At 55.4% G+C, this 17,488-nt stretch overlaps 6 protein-coding genes across 6 annotated transcripts; 2 read left to right on the forward strand and 4 right to left on the reverse strand.

Moving 5' to 3' along the window:
* Nucleotides 1-745: 745 nt before the first annotated feature.
* Nucleotides 746-3,109, reverse strand: BO80DRAFT_447806 (THO complex subunit THO1/HPR1; the record flags this gene model as incomplete). Its single annotated transcript, XM_025721633.1, has 7 exons — nt 746-1,160; nt 1,217-1,530; nt 1,585-1,734; nt 1,788-2,471; nt 2,527-2,645; nt 2,699-2,777; nt 2,870-3,109. 7 exons carry the CDS (start codon nt 3,107-3,109, stop codon nt 746-748), a joined length of 2,001 nt encoding a protein of 666 aa, XP_025572326.1.
* Nucleotides 3,110-3,333: 224 nt separating this feature from the next.
* On the forward strand, nt 3,334-8,135 carry BO80DRAFT_413304 (RNA helicase aquarius). Its single transcript, XM_025718055.1, has 4 exons — nt 3,334-3,659; nt 3,717-3,817; nt 3,871-7,347; nt 7,420-8,135. The coding sequence occupies exons 1-4, from the start codon at nt 3,424-3,426 to the stop codon at nt 7,863-7,865; spliced, it is 4,260 nt and encodes a 1,419-aa protein (XP_025572327.1). The 5' UTR covers nt 3,334-3,423; the 3' UTR covers nt 7,866-8,135.
* On the reverse strand, nt 8,056-9,425 carry BO80DRAFT_427681 (PaaI family thioesterase). The gene is made up of 10 exons (XM_025720075.1): nt 9,329-9,425; nt 9,232-9,272; nt 9,155-9,167; nt 8,932-8,997; nt 8,828-8,870; nt 8,696-8,767; nt 8,588-8,634; nt 8,491-8,509; nt 8,362-8,440; nt 8,056-8,298 (listed from the first exon to the last, which is right to left on the reverse strand). The coding sequence occupies exons 1-10, from the start codon at nt 9,353-9,355 to the stop codon at nt 8,232-8,234; spliced, it is 474 nt and encodes a 157-aa protein (XP_025572328.1). The 5' UTR covers nt 9,356-9,425; the 3' UTR covers nt 8,056-8,231.
* A 213-nt stretch (nt 9,426-9,638) lies between these two features.
* On the forward strand, nt 9,639-11,408 carry BO80DRAFT_427682 (TFIIH/NER complex subunit TFB2). Its single transcript, XM_025720076.1, has 2 exons — nt 9,639-9,886; nt 9,948-11,408. Exons 1-2 carry the CDS (start codon nt 9,813-9,815, stop codon nt 11,170-11,172), a joined length of 1,299 nt encoding a protein of 432 aa, XP_025572329.1. The 5' UTR covers nt 9,639-9,812; the 3' UTR covers nt 11,173-11,408.
* A 33-nt stretch (nt 11,409-11,441) lies between these two features.
* On the reverse strand, nt 11,442-13,150 carry BO80DRAFT_427683 (uncharacterized protein). The gene has a single exon (XM_025720077.1). It carries the CDS (start codon nt 13,079-13,081, stop codon nt 11,540-11,542), a length of 1,542 nt encoding a protein of 513 aa, XP_025572330.1. The 5' UTR covers nt 13,082-13,150; the 3' UTR covers nt 11,442-11,539.
* A 241-nt stretch (nt 13,151-13,391) lies between these two features.
* tof1 (putative DNA repair protein (Tof1)) lies at nt 13,392-17,391 on the reverse strand. Its single transcript, XM_025723974.1, has 4 exons — nt 17,267-17,391; nt 16,960-17,197; nt 14,772-16,895; nt 13,392-14,719 (listed from the first exon to the last, which is right to left on the reverse strand). Exons 1-4 carry the CDS (start codon nt 17,354-17,356, stop codon nt 13,662-13,664), a joined length of 3,510 nt encoding a protein of 1,169 aa, XP_025572331.1. The 5' UTR covers nt 17,357-17,391; the 3' UTR covers nt 13,392-13,661.
* Nucleotides 17,392-17,488: the final 97 nt, after the last annotated feature.

The raw sequence follows: 17,488 nt of genomic DNA on the forward strand, positions 1-17,488 counted from the left end.
TTAATATGTTCGCCGGTGCGACGCATCCCTTTTACCCATCCAACCGGTCCGGAAACCCCCTGACAGACAGAGGCGAACATGGAGGGGGGGGCGAGCGTTGCTGTGCCCCGCCTGGAGACACAGAAAGGAGGGGCAGCGAAGGACAGCAAAGCAAGAAAGAAAAAAAGCAGGCGCGGAGGCTAGCCATAGGAAAAGCCCAACCTCGTTGTCGCCACAGGCTAGGCGAAATATTTCAAAAAGGATAAGGTGGGAGTTGGTGCCGCCGGCTATGAGTGGCCGTGGTGGTCGCGACTAAGCAGGTCCTTGTGGTTCCCTAGTAGAATGCCACAGTCAGGATGCATGCCAGGCTCAGGATAGGGCGCCCCAGGAGGCCAATCAACCTGGCCAGAATCCCCGCTGTAATTTCCCAGTTTCCCTCGTGACAACCACCGCCTTCCTTCCATCCACCTGATTGTGTGGCCCTCGTCCTCTTCCTTCGTCCTGACTGGCATTAGGCCAAAGCAAATGCAACGCACTGGCTAGACCAGCAGTGGCTCAGGCAGCCAAGGTGCTGCGAGGCATCCCTCTTAGTGTCGTGATTCGGTTGCATATAGCCAGAATGACCATCAACCACTGACTGCATCAGATCAACGCAGGACCGTGTCCGGCCAGCCCTCCAAAGACGTCAGCTAGAGCCAATCATACCCATACCTACCCCCTCCCCTCCGTTCGTCACTGCTTTTCACAAGACGCTAAGTGGCGTTCTTCACATCGCCTTAGTAGTGTCCGGGGCAGCTGCGTCCTTCGAATCAGCTGAAGCCTGTTCGGTGGCAACTGCCGAGTTTTCGTTTTCCGCGTTGGTGACTACGTGATCTTGCCCCGGCCCAGTGGATTCATCCTCCGCCGGTGGCTTATCCGAGGCTTGAGGTGTACCTTCGAGGGCCTGCGGTGTACCGTCTGACTGCTGGGCAGTCTCGAACAGGATCTTCAGGTTTTTGCCGTCCTCAATCTTGTCAAACGCCGCAAGTTTGCTTTTCGCAGAGAGCCGTAATATGCGCCAGGTTTTGCTGGCTTTCGACCGAGTCGCATACTCTTTGTCCTCTTTTGTCTGCGCAGTGTCGATATCCAATTCGTCGTCCATGATTCCCAACATCAATGAGTCTGCAGCAGGGACGGAGAATCTTAGGCACTGTCAGCCCACCGCTAGCGGATAATCCAAGGCTCCTGGGGCTCCTACCTTTCCGACTCCTTGAGTCTTTCGAGTCCTGCGAGTGATTCGCCCTCGGAGAGAAATTTAAGATCAAGTGACCCCATAGGTGAGGTGCGAAGGCGCTTGTTTGCGTAAACCTTGGTCGCATGCTCACGAGCGCCGAGATACTCGGATACAGTAACAGGCGCTCTCTCAATCAATGGACAACCTTCTGCCTTCCACCGCACCCAGTTCTTATCCCTTGACAGGACGGTATCCACCATACGATAATAAAATTTCCCTCCGACTCCTTCCTGGAGATACTCCTCGATCGCCTTTCTTATCTTAACCGCCCACTTGGCCTGTTATGGTTAACCACCGTGCTCAATGACTTGGCTTCACGCAAGGGGCCTTACATCATCGTCATTTAACACAAACCCGTAAAGGACGGACTTGTTGGTCAAGTCAGCTAGCTTGGCTTTTGCTTTGGGCGTGAGAGAAAGCATGAAGTCGAGAAGAATAAGGGCTTGAACAAGAACGTGTCTCCTGAACGCTGTATCATTGACCTGCGATGGACTATTAGCAGACAGCTCGGGGCAACCGACCACATGTCACATACCTCGAGGTCGAACAAGTCCCGGCTTGTCAGATACTTGGGGTTGAAACTGCTCGCGATCTCCTGGCCATCGGTAGTCCGCTTCCGCTTAGTGGATTTCCGGATCTCCTCTGAGGTCTTGCTGTTGCTCGAATTTTCAAGGTCTGTGTTGACATTCTTGAAGGTAGAAATGGTGGCTTCAAGTCCAGTTTTGAAGGTGGCGAAATGCTGAGGGTCGAACGTTTTCGTCGGGGCAGAGAAGTAAGCCTGCAGTCCCCAGAATATGGGATATAGGCCATCCAGATCCACGGCCTCCTCTTCAGATTCGTCTTTGGCCCTAGAGACCACCACTCTTGGTGTTCTCGGGGTTCCTTGTGCGGGTGTCTGGGAGCCGCTCGCAGCTGCTGCTTGAGCTTCACTTTCCTCTGGGCCTTCACTTGTTGTAGGCTCCTCTTTCCCGTCTGACATCTCCACATCTAGATCGGCAGTTGCCTTTGCGACCGCCTTGGTGAGTTCATCATATGTAGTAACATTATCCGTGTGGTATTCACCCCGGAGGTTGACGGCGCTCTTGTCTCCCAAAGGGAAGCTCTGGAACAGAAAGATGAAGACGCGTCCGCAGAAGACTGTATCTTCGGCCCTTGAGAGCCTTCGGAGTAACTCATTACAAGATCGTAGGATGATCAAGCTCTTTTGCTTGAAATGTTTCTTCGGCCGGGGGTCAACAGATGCGACGAAAAGGATGGACCAATCGCAAACCCACCTTTGTATTCCGCTCTCGTCGCGATTCCAGGTAATCGAACACCTTCCGGCAGCCATCAATGGTTTGGCTATCAAGCAATTCCTCGGTCAGCCAAAAGATCAGGCCGGGCTCACACTGCTCTGTAGGAATGTCAGGGTATCATCCAGCACCAACGATTGGACCAGGCACTGACCGTTGTCCGAAAAGATTGAGATGATATCGAGTAGGTTCCATATCCGGATGAACGAGGGATCCTCGATTGAGGTAGAAGCCTGTATGCCAGTCCCGAATTAGCCATGTTGTTGCGCATGCGACGTTCGATATCAAAAGCGGCGTGGAGGGACCGGAGCGCAGGGTGTTATACAAGTAAGCCGTAGAACTTCTCCCTGAACGCAATCTCCACCGCCGCAAACTGAGTTTGTTGGCCGAGTTCCTGGACCAATTGCTTATCCTCCCCTTGGATGAGCCAGATCGAATCGCCCAGATGGGTTTCGGACAAAGGCGGTTCGATCTGCTGGTCGGGTTTGGCATGCTCTGCGCGGGTGAGGAGATCGTCGATCAATCTCCTGTAGGCGTGAATCGCGCCGACATCGACATCCGCCATGCTGTGAAACCAGGAAGGTGAACAACCGACAGCAGGAGAGGGGGAGGGGAGGGGAGAAATGGAGGGGAGAATGAGAGGACGAGTGAATGATGGAAAGGGAGGAGGGAAGCAAAGGCACCGCTGCGGCTCTGCGGGTTCTAGGCGCCGGAGGTTCACCCAAGCAATACTAGTACTAGACAGTTAGACACGCGCGCGCCAGAAGCTTTCCCAATCCCGCCGCCCGCCACGGACCACTTGCGCAGATAAAGATCAATCGGATCCGCACCTCCGGAGTCCCCTTTGAGCAACTCCTCCCCCCCCCTCAACGTCTCGGAATGGGCCTCCAAACACGTCAGGCAATGGCGCAGGGCCTTGATTCCAGACCGACTGTGGAGGACTTCCGCGAGGACAGTGCATGGGTGCGGCTGGCCAAAACCCACTGGCTGGAGGGTTCCAAGGCCCGCAAAGTCAAGCAGGATGTTATTAAAAAGGATCTCTGGGATCCCCTCGAGGCCGAGAACTTCAGCTTCCGGTCGCTTCTGACGCTCGAGAATCTCAATATCCTGGAAAAGTGCGCAACCCTGCCAGCTTCTGAGACTTCCCTCGACGATGCCTAACTCGCGAATAGGTTCCTTTGGCCGACCTATACGGAAGATGCGTCGAACTACCATGTGCTCCTGCTCGCCCTGATTGTGAGTGTCAAGCAACGGGAACATTTACCAATCTGGGGTAGGCCAATGGGTGCACTATTGAAACAATTTGGATTGCTGACGAGGGATTAGACATCTTCTCCGATCGCCCCGCTGATTTCTCGAATCTTTTCCACCGGATCCTTTCGATGAGCGTCGATCCATCGCTCGGAACCTCTTCGCGCTTGTCGATAGTATCTTTCATCATCAGCTCCTTCCAGTCTGTCGAGAACCCGTTGATACGCAAGGAATGTGCGCCGCTGGTCTCAATCTCTATCTGGCACAACCTGTCGAGCGAAGAAGCACGAGAGCGCTTATTGGCCAGGAGTCCGGGGTTGAAGAAAGCATGGAGGGCTGCGGCCAAGCGATACGATGCAGGAGACGATGCAGCTAAGGCTAAGATGCGCTTTGAGCGATCGTGGCTATACACCATGCTTCTGGATTTTCTGCGGAGGTTAAATGGACCCGAGAAAGACCAGGCAGATAATCTGCGATACTGCGAGAGACTCCTTGAATTCCTTGTGGACCTGGAAAGCCAGCCCCCCACTAGACGCTATGTGAACACGCTCTTGAAAGACCTGAACTTTCTGTCGATTATCCACCTGTCGCAATTATACCGCTCTCCCGACAGTGCGCTGCTCCGCGACCTCTGCAACCTTCTGAAGCATTTCAGCGCATTTGCCATTGATGATTTCACCGGAGAGGCTCTGTCCCCCCAGGTCATATACGATACCCACTGCCAGGAGCTAGCACGCCTGCAGCGGACTTGTATGAAATACTTCAAAGACAAGCTGATGATCTTAGCTCTATCGAACTACGGGTCCATTGAACAGCGCTCCGAGCTAGAAGGGCAATTAGCGACCTTGGAGGAATCTGAGCTTCAGAGCCTGTGCTCCCATCTTGGTTTTCGCACCGACTATCCCAAACAGTGTCAAATAACCCCTGATCGCCATCTATACATGGAAATCCTCTTGTCATTCTATGAACGGAAGACGACGTTCCAAGAAGCCGCGTCGCAACTCAGCATTGTTCCCACCGAAGAGAACCTCTATGACCCCACCCTGCTACGCAATGAGACATACGATGGGTCCAGACCGCTTGCGATACCCAAGCTGAATCTCCAGTACCTTAGCCTTGGTGACTTCCTGTGGCGCTCGTTCCTGCTCTATCGGTCAGAGGCATTCTTCCAGATCCGCAAAGACATGGAGTCCGTTGTCAAACGGATGCAACCCCGTGCAAGCCGGGATGGCAAGACGCTGACATTTGATGGGTTCTCGAGAATGGCCATCCCTATCACGAAGCCGGCGATCATCGAGGTCGCGCCACCCAAGGTCGGTTCGGCAAAGCCTGCCTTCGTCAGGGCTGAAATCGCTATCGAGGTGGGTAGGCTGGCAGATCACGTCCGAATGGAGTGGGAATCACTTCGTCCGGATGATGTGGTCTTCTTGCTGGCCATACAGTCTGATGGGGGGGCGAGTAAGTCGGGACTTCGAGATCCTGAAACTCCCAGCCTCAAGCATCTTCGGACAGCGGAAATTGTGCAGGTGCTCGATGAAAACGGCCGCCCACTGCGCGAACCAGTGTCGGGTCAATCGAACGGGCACCGGTATAGGCCGCGCGTTCGGAAATTGTTGGTCAACCTCGATTCTGCTGCATTCAAGGCAGACAAAGACGGTCTTACGCAAGGGAAACCCGACGTCTACCCGTTGATCAACGTGATAGCGAGACGGAAGGGACGGGAGAATAACTTCAGATCCATACTTGAGACCATGCAGAAACTCATTGTCTCGGACATCACTCTTCCCTCCTGGATCCAGGATATCTTCTTAGGTTACGGCGACCCGGCGGGAGCTCGATACACCCAGCTGCCCAATCGACTCAAATCGGTGGATTTCCGAGACACGTTCTTGGACTGGCAGCATCTCATTGAGAGCTTCCCCGGCTTGACCATAGAGCCACCGAAGGAAGAAACGTCCAGCTTTGGCCCCCCATACATTCTCGAGTACGTGGAGGAGCCTACCAAGTCACCCTCGGCGGCGGAGCCGTCGAAGAAGCGACGGAGGGAGCAAGCCGACCGAGGGACAGGACCCAAGTCCCTTCGTGTCTCAACGTACAAGCCGCCCAACCCCGGTCCCTATCCGATTGATGCTCCCAAACTCAACGCGGTCCGCTTCACCCCAGCGCAGGTGGAGGCCATCACCTCGGGAACCCAACCTGGGCTTACGGTTATTGTCGGGCCTCCTGGCACAGGCAAAACGGATGTCGCAACGCAGATCATCAATAACATCTATCACGATTTCCCCAACGAGCGTACGCTGCTGATTGCGCACAGCAACCAAGCCCTGAACCAACTGTTCCAGAAGATCGTCGCGCTGGACATTGACGAACGCCATCTCCTCCGCCTCGGTCACGGCGAAGAGGAGCTGGAGACCGAGACCAGCTACAGCAAGTACGGGCGTGTAGAGTCCTTCCTGGAGAATCGCAACTACTTCCTCAGTGAGGTCAGTCGGCTAGCAGCATCGATCGGAGCCCAAGGTGCCCATGGCAACTCCTGCGAAACTGCCGGCTATTTCAATACCGTGTACATACAGCCGGCGTGGGCCAAGTTCTGGGATCAGGCCCGCAGTGAAACCGCGTCGACCGAAGAGATCATCGCATCGTTCCCATTCCACCCCTACTTTGCCAACGCACCTCAGCCCGTCTTGGATCCCGCGGCTACCAAAGATACCCTTCTGGACGTGGCCGAGGGCTGCCAGCGGCACATCGACAAGATCTTCTCCGAATTAGAAGACATCCGTCCGTTCGAAATCTTGCGCCAGCCGAAGGACAAGGCTAACTACCTTCTCGTGAAGGAAGCAAGAATCATTGCCATGACGTCCACCCATGCTGCAATGCGTCGCCAGGAGATAGCCAATCTCGGGTTTCACTATGACAATGTGATTGTGGAAGAGGCGGCCCAGATCACGGAGATTGAAAGCTTCATCCCTGCTGCCCTGCAGAACATGAAGCAGGGCGAGCTCCCCCTGAAGCGGGTGGTTCTCTGTGGTGATCATCTCCAGAACTCCCCCATTATCCAGAATATGGCCTTCCGACAGTACGCTCATTTCGAGCAAAGTCTGTTCCTCCGTTTGGTGCGATTGGGCGTTCCAGTCGTCACACTTGACCAGCAGGGCCGCTCAAGGCCCAGCATTGCAGAGCTCTTCCGGTGGCGTTATCAGCAATTAGGAGACCTCCCTGCCGTGGAGACAGGGCCGGAGTTCCAGCGCGCCAACGCCGGTTTCCAGTTCGACTACCAATTCATCAATGTCCCGGACTACCAGGGCACCGGAGAACGTGAACCCACTCCCCACTTCATCCAAAACCTGGGAGAGGCGGAGTTCGCGGTTGCCATCTACCAATACATGCGTCTCCTAGGGTACCCGGCCTCGAAGATATCCATTCTTGCCACATATGCAGGTCAGACGGCATTGATCAAGGATGTCTTGAACCATCGTTGCGCCAAGAACTCGCTGTTTGGCTTGCCCAAGATTGTCACGACGGTGGACAAGTACCAGGGTGAACAAAATGATTGTAAGTCTCCCCGGTCTATCCGGCTCATCTGAAATGACCCGCCCACCCCCGACTAACCCGTCATCCATCCAGACGTGATCCTGTCCCTCACCCGCACCCGCACCGTCGGCTATCTCCGCGATGTCCGTCGCCTGACCGTTGCGCTCTCTCGCGCCCGTCTGGGGCTCTACATCCTCGGCCGTCGCGAGGTGTTCGAGTCATGCTATGAACTCAAACCGGCGTTTGACCTGCTGTTCCAGCGCCCGGACAAACTCATGCTTGCCCCGGGGGAGATGTTCCCGTCTGCGCGCTCTCTGACGGAGGAGGTCCAGGGCACACCGATGGAAAGCGTCGAGCATCTCGGCCAGTACGTGTTTGAGATGACCCAGGCCAAGCTGAAGGCCATGGGTGAAGAGAGCGTTGTCGACAATGAGATGTATGTGGGCGACGAGGACATCGGGTTGGACGAGGATGAAGTCATGCTGGGGGCCGGGGAGGAAGGCGACGATGACCCATTGCACGAGCATACCCTCGCCTGAGCGGGAGCTACTCTTATCAGCCATACCTGTGCCTTGACCATTCTGTACGTGTGCAACACGCTCTAGCGTCTCATCCACTCGGCGAAGTCGAGTCACGAATGGGTGAACTCATGCTGGCCACTTGAATGGCTAGATGATCATGATAAGGCTATCTATTTACACTTTCACGTATCTGCATTTTGTTGGTAGTCTTGCCTGGTATTTGGATAAAAAGGCCTCGAGATGTGGCTAAGTCGATTGGACTTATATATACAGATTTCTATACCCCATTGTAACGGCCAGTGCTCTCTGTTCTATAGGATCCTACTCAAGTTCAGGGGCTAGCGAACGGATAAGTTCACTTGAACGGACACCAGACTAGGTAGTCTAGGACTCGCTCTTGGACATCTCCTCAACGATGTTTTGAGGGTCTTTCCAGGCGAGTGCAACGAACCTAGGAGGACATCAGTAAGCGATCCCAACGGGAAGGTAATTCTGGGAGCGCATATCGACGTACTTGGTATGGCTTCCTCTTGCGAAGACCTCGCCCTTGGTGTTGGAGAACTTGATCGAGGTGTATGCAAGGGTTTTCCCGACTGCAGATCTATGTAAGATGACAGGTCTCAAGTGCCTGCGGGGAACCTACATTTGTCACAGCTGACTTCCTGTAATGCAGCGGATTAGTTTTCATACAACGGGCCATCCTATCGATATCTAGGACTGTGCCGAGTACGGGGACATACCGCCAGAATCTTGTCGCCGACTTTACCACCCGAGCTGAGATATGTCACTATGTAATGGTTAGAACCCTTTGCGAAAGTAGCGAGATGGGAACCTTGCGGACTGCGTACCATTGAGATCAGTCGAGACGCCGGTCGCAAACAGACCCCGGGAAGCCACAGCCAGGGAGCCACCTAAGTCCACTGCATATCCAGGAAGTTAGCGATTGCGGTGGAGTGAGAATAGGTTGCCATTCGACCTACCCATGCTAGCGATGGTGCCGCCATGGAGGATGTTCAGGCGGTTCTGGGCACAAGTAGTCAGTCCCGTCGACAGTCATGGGTACGTATCATAAGTCTACACTTACTGTGTGCTCCTTCTTGATGTCGAGTTCAAAATTGACCAGGCCGGGTTTGGCAGCTGTCACACGAAGCTGGTGGGAGATCCATCATCAGTATCATCGGTATATATATATATAGTAGTCAGTAGCATTATTCCGAAGCTCCGTCTTGGCCGAGATGAACGAGGGCCTTCGGGACCGTTCCATAGGGACTATGCTAGAGACAGAGTGTCTTGAGATGAGGGCATACATTGTCCAGCAATCTACATCATCACCATCAGTGACTGAAATCCAGACCGGCCAGCAAGCATGGACGCTGTCACTTACCGAGGCTCTAGCCCCGAAGTGGCCCGAAAGGACTCCCAAACCTGGAGAAGCCGGTCAGTAGATGCGGACGGATGGGGGAGGGGGGGATGCCACAGACCGATCGAACAAAACGCAAGGAGGTCATTTTGACACTATCAAGTACAATGCAATGGAAACCGGACCGAGAGGGAATGGGACGCGGGGAGAAGAAGAAGAAGTGCTCCGTAAGTAAGAGACGATCCGACTGCGCTTGCGGGTGTTTTGGCCCGCCGGACCGCCTGGACCGTGACGCCCGGACAGCTTCTTTCTTCAAAAAGCTTCCCCTTCGGCTTGCTTCGAAGCTGCCACAGCCACTCTTCCCCCCCGTCGCATCATGCTGCAGCGGTGACTCTTGCAGACAAGATGGCTGCTGCTCCATCGTCCCGCCCCTTTGAGTATCTCGAAAGCCTCCCTGGTACAGTCTTTTTCAAACTCTACCAGCAGCCATCAACCGCCCTCGCCATCTTCAGGCGCATGCTGCCTGACCTGGGTACGTGGTCGGCATCTGTTCCCCCGGCGCCGCTGCGTTCTCACTGACTGCATCTTCAGCCAAATGCTTTGTGATGGCGCTTCTCTACCTGAAGGATCCGCTTCCCGCAGCGGATCTGGAGGTTTGGGTCAAGTCCGAAAGCTTGAAGTGAGTGCCGCTCCAGCAACCTGGCAGTGTTCCGATGGTTAATGTGAATATTGCTGCACAGAGAACGGGATAATGCGCTCTCCATTCTAGGAAGGCTGCATATCCTGTCCAATACCCTCACAGCGGACAATGTTCGAGCCTACATGGTCACCGATCCGTTTGCCACCTCGTTGCGAAACGCGCTCACCGGTGCCGACCAGACCCAATCATTTGGTGTCCTCTCACACGTCCCTAGTGGCTCGGAAGTCTCGATCGCCGGCTTGGATGAATACGCGCGACGGCAGTGGGAAGGAGTTCTGGGATACATGGTCGGGACCGGCGGCTTGGGCGCCCAGCGTGAGGTGACCCTGAGCAAAGGCGTGAAGGAGCTCCTGCAGGCGGGCCACCTGGTGGAGATCAGAGACCGTCGTGTGGAAATCACCCAGGACGGCTTTGCCTTTGTTTTGCAAGACGTCAGCACCCAGGTGTGGCATATTCTGATCCTCTACGTCGAAAGCGCAACCGCCATTGGGATGGACAGTGTTGAGGTCCTCTCGTTCGTTTTCCTTCTGAGCAGTCTCGAACTCGGAAAATCCTACGAGAAGAACCACCTTACACCCAAACAACTCCGCATGCTCACCGACCTGGCCGACTTCGGTATCGTCTACCAAGAGTCGCCTGATGCGCCGCGGTTCTACCCCACCCGTCTCGCGACCACGCTTACTTCCGACTCCAGTGCTCTCAGCAACCCGATCCTGGGCGCCCTATCCGGTCCCACTGGCGATCCCTCCAGCAAGGCGGGCACGGGCTTCATCATCATCGAAACCAATTACCGTGTCTACGCTTACACCTCCTCCCCGCTGCAGATCTCTCTGATCGCCCTTTTCACCACCTTGAAATACCGCTTCCCCAACCTCATCACCGGCAAGATCACCCGCCAGTCTGTCCGCCGCGCCGTCGAAATGGGCATCACCGCCGACCAGATCATCTCGTATCTCTCTACCCACGCGCACCCTCAAATGCGCAAGCACAACGTCTCCCGCTCCACATCGAACCAGGCGGGGATTCCTCCCTCGGTTCTCCCGCCCACGGTGGTCGACCAGATTCGCCTGTGGCAACTGGAGCGTGACCGCGTCAAGGCCACATCAGGATTCCTGTTCAAGGACTTCGTCAGTATGGCCGAGTACGAAGCCCCGTGCCGCTATGCGGAGGAAATCGGCGTTCTCGCGTGGAAGTCCGATCAGAAACGGATGTTCTTCGTGACGCGACATGAACAAGTCGCGGCGTTCTTGCGGAGCCGGAAGTGAGGGGCAGGATATCTAACCACCCACGACGGCGTTTTTCCTATGATCTTGTGTGCTTTGGCTTACTGCGTTGCATAGAGGTACGGCCTGGCGTTATGGCTCCCGGGGGGGACAATTTATGAAATGATGATGCATGGCTCTTGATCCGGACATGGATATCGGGGTTCTCGAATTGTACATTAAATAGCAAAATCCCAAACGAAGGAAACGGGACACAACAAAACCATACAAAACATTTGTTGAAAATTTTTCTTTTCATAGACCACTGTGATCTGAGATGATATGATATGCATGATCCCATCTGCCTGAACGCCTCCATTACCCGCTCCCAACCCTACTTTTTAATTCCCGAATAGCAGAACAAACACACCTAATCCATCCACCGATCTCCATACAGACGAACATACTCGTCCCGAAACGCCCGAAGACTGGCACCCGCCTCATCGGTCACGCACACGTTCTCCAGTACCATAAAGGCACGCTTGACACGATAATTCGCCAGATCGCCATCCGACCCGCCCAAGGGCCGGGAATAGCTGGACAGCATGCCAAACCCGGTCGCCACGTCGGGCTCCTGGAAGGAGTCTTCGTAGTGAAAGGCGTTGGTGAGGGTCATGAATCGGCCGAGCCAGTACTCGCGGGGTTGGGCTTCCTTCACCTGTGAGAGACCAGAGGTATGTACCGTTAGTGTCGGTTTTCTTCTAGAGACAGCGGAGGGGATCCGAGAGAAAGAAGAAGAAGGAGGAAGAGGAGGAGGAGGAGGAGGAGGATGAGAAGGCTGGCCTCGTGGTGACGATACCATTCTTTCTGTGCGTTCTCTGTGTCTGAGTCTTGTTTCTGGGACGAGATCGGCGTCTGCATTTGGCTTCGTTCGGGGCGTGAGGCTCTTCTCTCCTTCTTTGTCTTCGGGCGGAATCGTGGCTGCTTCTCTGGTATCTTTTGCCTCCTTGTCGGGTCCCTCTGCCCGCAAGTCCTCGAATTTGCTCGTCCATCGGATCCGCTTCGGGGGAACCTTCCCGGATGGCATCTGTGGGGGATGGCGTGCATGCGGTTGACAGTCCTTGCTGGCATCTCGCTCTTGCTCTGAGTGTGGCGAGTGCTCATCGGTTGCAATGGCGCAGGTTGGACTCGAACTTGGGCTAGGACGTGCTTGCTTCACGGGTCGATCTGGGGCGGTTTCCTTCCGACTGTATATCTGGGTCGAAGGACGGCCTGCCACCATGACTGGCAGGGACCGGCGAGAATTGCTGCTATCATGGGTGCGCGAGATCGAGGTCGTTGAGGTAGTGGGGAGCACGTTGGCCCGTCTCAACGAGACTCGCTCACTGTCACGGCCTTTGTTGGTTCGCAGCGGAGCTGGCAAGCCGGTTGTCTTCTGCTCGGACGGTTTGCTCTCATCGCGCATTCTATCTCGCTGATGCTGCTGGCTGGATATGGTGCAGGTTCCCTCTGCGCAGGCTTCTCCTTTCTCTTGACGTCTGATACCGGCAAACCGTCTTCCCAAGGAGGAGAGCACACTGCGTCTGCCTTCTTGCTGGTACACCTCGTGGGAATACAGATCCGAGGTTGGGGGATTGACCGGGGTAGGCAGTCTGGAGTAGAGAGCACTAGTCAGGACCTTTCCGCTCGTCGACTGGGCAGGAAGCGAGATCTCTTGTTGAGTGGGGTGCTTCTCCTCGAGGGGCACGGATATCCAGTCCTCATCCTCGTGGCTTTTCTCCTCAGGGTCAGCGGGGGAGGGGGGTGGTGGAATTATGAGAGGTTCTTCGAGGTGAGGCGGAGGCGTAGGGGGAAGTGGTGGCATGGTTGCTCGCGAGACTCGCTCTCCACGAACGGAACGGAGGGTTCTAGTTGGAGGTGAGGATGAGCTGCTCTCCGTCACGGGGGACTGGGAGTTGGGTGAGGGAGGCATATCGGGACGAGGGATGTGGGTGCTGTTGCTGCGGCGGCGGTGTTGGGGGTCCGCATTGCCAGAGGCCCGGCTGAGACGGCCTCCAAAGGCGCTCTTGAGCACCTGCAGAGGACTGCCCAGCAGTGCACGGCGGCTGGGCTTGTCTGGCATGGTGCAGTTGGGGCCGTGGAGTCCGGATCGTGCTGTGAGGACCCGCCAGAGGGGGGGTGAAGTGATCTGATAGGGTTGGGAGAAGAGAAGACAGGCCGAGAAGGAGAAACACAGCCAGATGGCCGACAGATTCCCCTCTGGCAACCATCACTGTCATTCACTCCAACTGCCTGGGTGATGGTGATGGTGATGAAGTGGATGCAACAGAGGTGCTTGTGTAAGTGGTCAGTGCACACATCCTCTCTTTTCGAGTCGAGGATGGCTCACGCATGGAGTGGAGGGCTGCACAAACGATGCCATTGTCTATCCATGTGATTTGGTTCCATATACAGATGCCCACCCATTGCCCTTGCCCTTGCCCGGATCCATGCTTGACACCAAACTCCGCATCATCAGTCATCATGCCTTGAAGATACATAGGACAGACATGCTATTCCGAGTCACTGTCCACCACGAAGCCCGCGCGCACCCGTCTGCGACTGGCTGCAGCCATCGGGACAGCTTCATCCTCGTCCGGCGCCATGACATCGTCGGGCTCGTTCGAGTCCTGATTCTGGTCCCCAAGCGACCCCAACCCCTTCCCCCGATCGCGACTGAATGCCAGGTCATCATCGAAATCGAAGTCATCCTCCATCTCGCGAGACGGCGTGCCCTCTCTTTCCGACTGCGGCGGCGACGAGACATCAACGCCGCCCATCACCACATCGTCGTCTTCGTCCTCCTCATCGGTCTCCCCACGCCGTTGCCGCTTGCTTTGGGCCTCACCCGTCTGGGTGCTCAGCCGATTGTTTTGGCGCTTGCGTTGGCCTGTCTTGCTTGATGCACCGGCCGCATCCTCCGTAATCCCAGTAAGCAGCGCTTTCTTCACTCGCTGGGCTTGATCTTTGCGCCTCTGCTCCTCCAGGAGGAAAAATTCCTTGTCTGCTTCCTCGTCGGTGTCCTCGTCACTAGCGTGCACGTACAGATCACTCTTGATCTTTGCAAGGCGAGCGCGTGTGTTTTCCAACCGGGCCTGACGACGCTCCTCCAACGTCTCCTCATCCACGGCGTCGTCCTCATCGTCCTCATCCGCGTTGCGACCCTTGCGCTTTTTCTTCTTCTGGGGTTCCTTGGCCGGGTTCGCCCGGGATCGAGGGTTGGGTGGGAACAGTGGCCCATCCGGGACCTCCTCCTCACCCTCCGAATCGGACCCGAAGTGAATATCAGGGTTGTCGTGATTGTCGGCGAGCTTTCTGCCGCCATATTTGCGTCGGATCAGCTCACGAGGGTCGCGCCCAAGTGTTCCTCTGAAGGCTTTTTCCAAGTACTTGTCGATGAATGATTTCATCTCCCGGAGATCCTGAGCCCTCGTCGTTGAGGGGATGACCCAGGATGCGCCGGGCACATCCTCTACACCGAGCCGCTCGAACTTGACCAGTGTCATCAGGAGCCGGAGCTTGGCGTTGGAGAACATCGCCTGTTGGCATGCCTCGTCACGCGCTTTCACCGCTGCACGAAGGTTAGAAGATATGGAGCTGTGGGACGGGCTGATGAGACATACCAATCATGGGGTTGGGGATCTTCGAACTCTCCGCACCTGCGTCGCGCAGGGCCTTCTCCTGGGCTTCCCAGGCCTCCCTTTCTTCAAAAGCCGACCCCAAGACCTCACTGACCCAGGTGACCAGATCCGCCTCCCCATCCAAGACCAGGGCAGGCACCATGATGCTGAGCTTCTCCTCGATTGTACTTGCTTGTCGGGGGTCGATTTCAAGCTCAGCCGGAGCCCTTCGGACGGTGGGGAGAGTCTGTCGCTCGTGTCCATATTCGAGGTAGAATGTGGTTGAGTTGATCTTGCTGAAGAGCAGCTCCACAAACAGAGCCGGACGCTGATCGAGCTTCTTGGTCAGCCGCCTGATGATCTGGCGCACTAGCTCTTCCCACTCCTTGAAGATGGGTTTGCTCGAATCCAAGGCGCCTGGCCCTTTGATGATTCGGTAGAAGAGATTGATGATGTCGAGACGGAATAGCAAAACGCTCATCTCCTGCTTGAATGCAATCCGGTAGAAATAACGGTGGGCGCGTTTGAGCTGCTCCGAATTCAACTCCCGGTAGTGCTTGGTGAACGCGATGAACGTATCAACACATTTCTGGTTGCAGAACCTGGCAGTAAAGCGTCGGAAATCGAACTTGCGCTCTTTCGACACTCTTTCGGCTTCCATCAGATCCTCATCTTCCGAGCCATTTCCTTCGTCATTCTCTTCCATCCCAGCCCCCTCTACTTCCTTGGCTTTGCGCCTCGCACGTCGCCGAGATCGTACTTGCAGATCGACGTTCTCTTTCGAATAACGTTCCAACATTCGCAGGAAGACATGGGTAAGTTCGGTGCATGCATCCAAGTAGCCGAACCCTTGGTCATTGTATCCGCGGATGACGGCTAGGACGCGGTCATGAGTAGTTTCTTCGTAGAAGATCCGGTTTTGGATGTTTTCGGCGATCTCTTGGTCTTCTTCGAGCGGAGATTGGGCCATGTCCTGCACGGTCAACAAGATCTGGGTGAAGCAGCGCATGCCGGCATTGAGGTCTTCCCAGTCCTTGTTATCCAACGCGTACTGCATGGCGCGATTCAGGAAGACGAAGGTTTCTTGGTTAAGCACACCAGCGACGAGTCCAAAGCTATCTGGCTCCAGTTCCTTGGCTGGCTTTTCGCTCTCCGAGTGCCTTTTACGTTGACGCGCGCGCCGTGCACGCTCTGCCTCGAGAAACCAGGCAACAGTGTAGAGAAACTGGCGGGTATTGATATCCATGACACGGTCCGCTTCACGCTCAATTGCCTTCCGCACATGTGTGAGAAGAGGGTTGAAACCCGAGTCGAGAAACTCTTCCACGAACATCCGCAGGTTGTTGGAGGCGGTCGAGTTCAGGTGAACCGGGGTGTTGAAGTCATTGTGCACCGTCAGATCCTGTGGCTTCCGTCGAAACTGGGGCTTGTTCCACTTCTTGCTTTCGTCCATCTTCTGGAGGGTCGCCTGGCTGTCCTTGAGGACGTTTTGCCCTGACACAGTCGAATACTTGGCGTCATCGCGCTTGACCCAGATCATCGTTCCGAATCGGCCATGTCGAGTTGGGGCATTCTTCGCGTACTCTCTCCGCAAAGATGACTCCTTCCGTAGCAAATCATCAAGCTCGTCCGTCCGTTTGGCCGTTCGTTGAGCATCGTCCATGAATAGTTTCTCGACATTGACTCCCCTAATCAGATGGAATAGTATCTCAAGAAGGGCCACATCTTGCATAGTGAAGTCGTCGCCAACGTTGGAGCACATGGTAAGGAGAAGTGCGAAGGCGTCTTGGTCCTGGAAAGCATTGATGGTCGCGGATCTCGATGTTTCCTCCTCATCGCCTTCTGCCGCGAGTCGGGTATTGGGGGTAATCAGAGCGATATTTCGAAGCAGGTAGAGCATCAGTTTGAGGATACCTTCGTCGCGGGTCGTCCGTTCGGAGCGTGGAATGGCCATGCTTGGAATGCCAACACTGATAATGGTTCGGAGATAGCTGGTGCTGGCATGACTGAGGAGTCCTCGCTTATAGGCGACGTGGACATGTTGTATGTATGGGATATGCCGATGATGGTTGACCGTCATCTCACCGTGCAGCTCTACCGGCCATGTCAACGGAACAAGCAGCTCTACTACTCACGGTTAGGGACCACCATCGCAGCCGCGACCACGCCACGGGGAGCATGACCAACTTACAACACGCCAATGCAATCCTCGACATATACTTGGTTTGTTTTTTGCTGTTGGCCCAGACCGACAGGATGGGTAGCAAGTCGCCGTTGACCAGATTGGCCTCTCCCAGACATCGGGCCACATCCATCCGATTGTGTTTTTCATCGTAGAGTTTCAGCCAGCGCTTGATATCCCGGAGACAGGCCAGGGCATCATCACCCAGCACATACTGGTCGGCATCTTCTCCATTGAAACCACCCAACTACCACACCACGAGGAATTAGAGGAGAGCTTCTAACAATTGGATCGCAACGGGGGGAAGGGTTCTCACCGCAGTGACAAGACTGTAGACATGGGCGCGGACATCCGGGTCCACGACCTGGACTTCCGATGCAGACAGCACAGGTTCTTCGGTGTCCATGCTGACGGGGTGTGCACCTGGATCCTCATTCTCCTCGCCGTCATGCTTTTGCTGGGGTAAATCTGGTGCGCGGCCCCCTTCAGAGCCAGTCCGCCAATGGGGGCGCGCCATTCACGCGTCAACGCGTCTCCG

This window comes from Aspergillus ibericus (assembly GCF_003184845.1).
Source record: "Aspergillus ibericus CBS 121593 unplaced genomic scaffold BO80scaffold_39, whole genome shotgun sequence".
Lineage (NCBI taxonomy): Eukaryota > Fungi > Ascomycota > Eurotiomycetes > Eurotiales > Aspergillaceae > Aspergillus > Aspergillus ibericus.

Bases quoted from the DNA above. Each gene is read 5' to 3' on its own strand.
- BO80DRAFT_413304 (XM_025718055.1), top strand. From the start codon at position 3,424: ATGGGCCTCCAAACACGTCAGGCAATGGCGCAGGGCCTTGATTCCAGA. The intron at 3,818-3,870 runs GTAGGCCAATGG...ACGAGGGATTAG, and splicing joins GGAACATTTACCAATCTGGG to ACATCTTCTCCGATCGCCCC. The intron at 7,348-7,419 runs GTAAGTCTCCCC...TCATCCATCCAG, and splicing joins CCAGGGTGAACAAAATGATT to ACGTGATCCTGTCCCTCACC.
- BO80DRAFT_427681 (XM_025720075.1), bottom strand. From the start codon at position 9,355: ATGACCTCCTTGCGTTTTGTTCGATCG. The intron at 9,273-9,328 runs GTCTGTGGCATC...CGGCTTCTCCAG, and splicing joins CCTTGCGTTTTGTTCGATCG to GTTTGGGAGTCCTTTCGGGC. The intron at 8,871-8,931 runs GTAAGTGTAGAC...ACTTGTGCCCAG, and splicing joins ACATCAAGAAGGAGCACACA to AACCGCCTGAACATCCTCCA.
- BO80DRAFT_427682 (XM_025720076.1), top strand. From the start codon at position 9,813: ATGGCGCTTCTCTACCTGAAGGATCCGCTTCCCGCAGCGGATCTGGAG. The intron at 9,887-9,947 runs GTGAGTGCCGCT...ATTGCTGCACAG, and splicing joins GTCAAGTCCGAAAGCTTGAA to AGAACGGGATAATGCGCTCT.
- BO80DRAFT_427683 (XM_025720077.1), bottom strand. From the start codon at position 13,081: ATGCCTCCCTCACCCAACTCCCAGTCCCCCGTGACGGAGAGCAGCTCA.
- tof1 (XM_025723974.1), bottom strand. From the start codon at position 17,356: ATGGACACCGAAGAACCTGTGCTGTCTGCATCGGAAGTCCAGGTCGTG. The intron at 16,896-16,959 runs GTAAGTTGGTCA...AACCGTGAGTAG, and splicing joins GAGGATTGCATTGGCGTGTT to TAGAGCTGCTTGTTCCGTTG. The intron at 14,720-14,771 runs GTATGTCTCATC...ACCTTCGTGCAG, and splicing joins GATCCCCAACCCCATGATTG to CGGTGAAAGCGCGTGACGAG.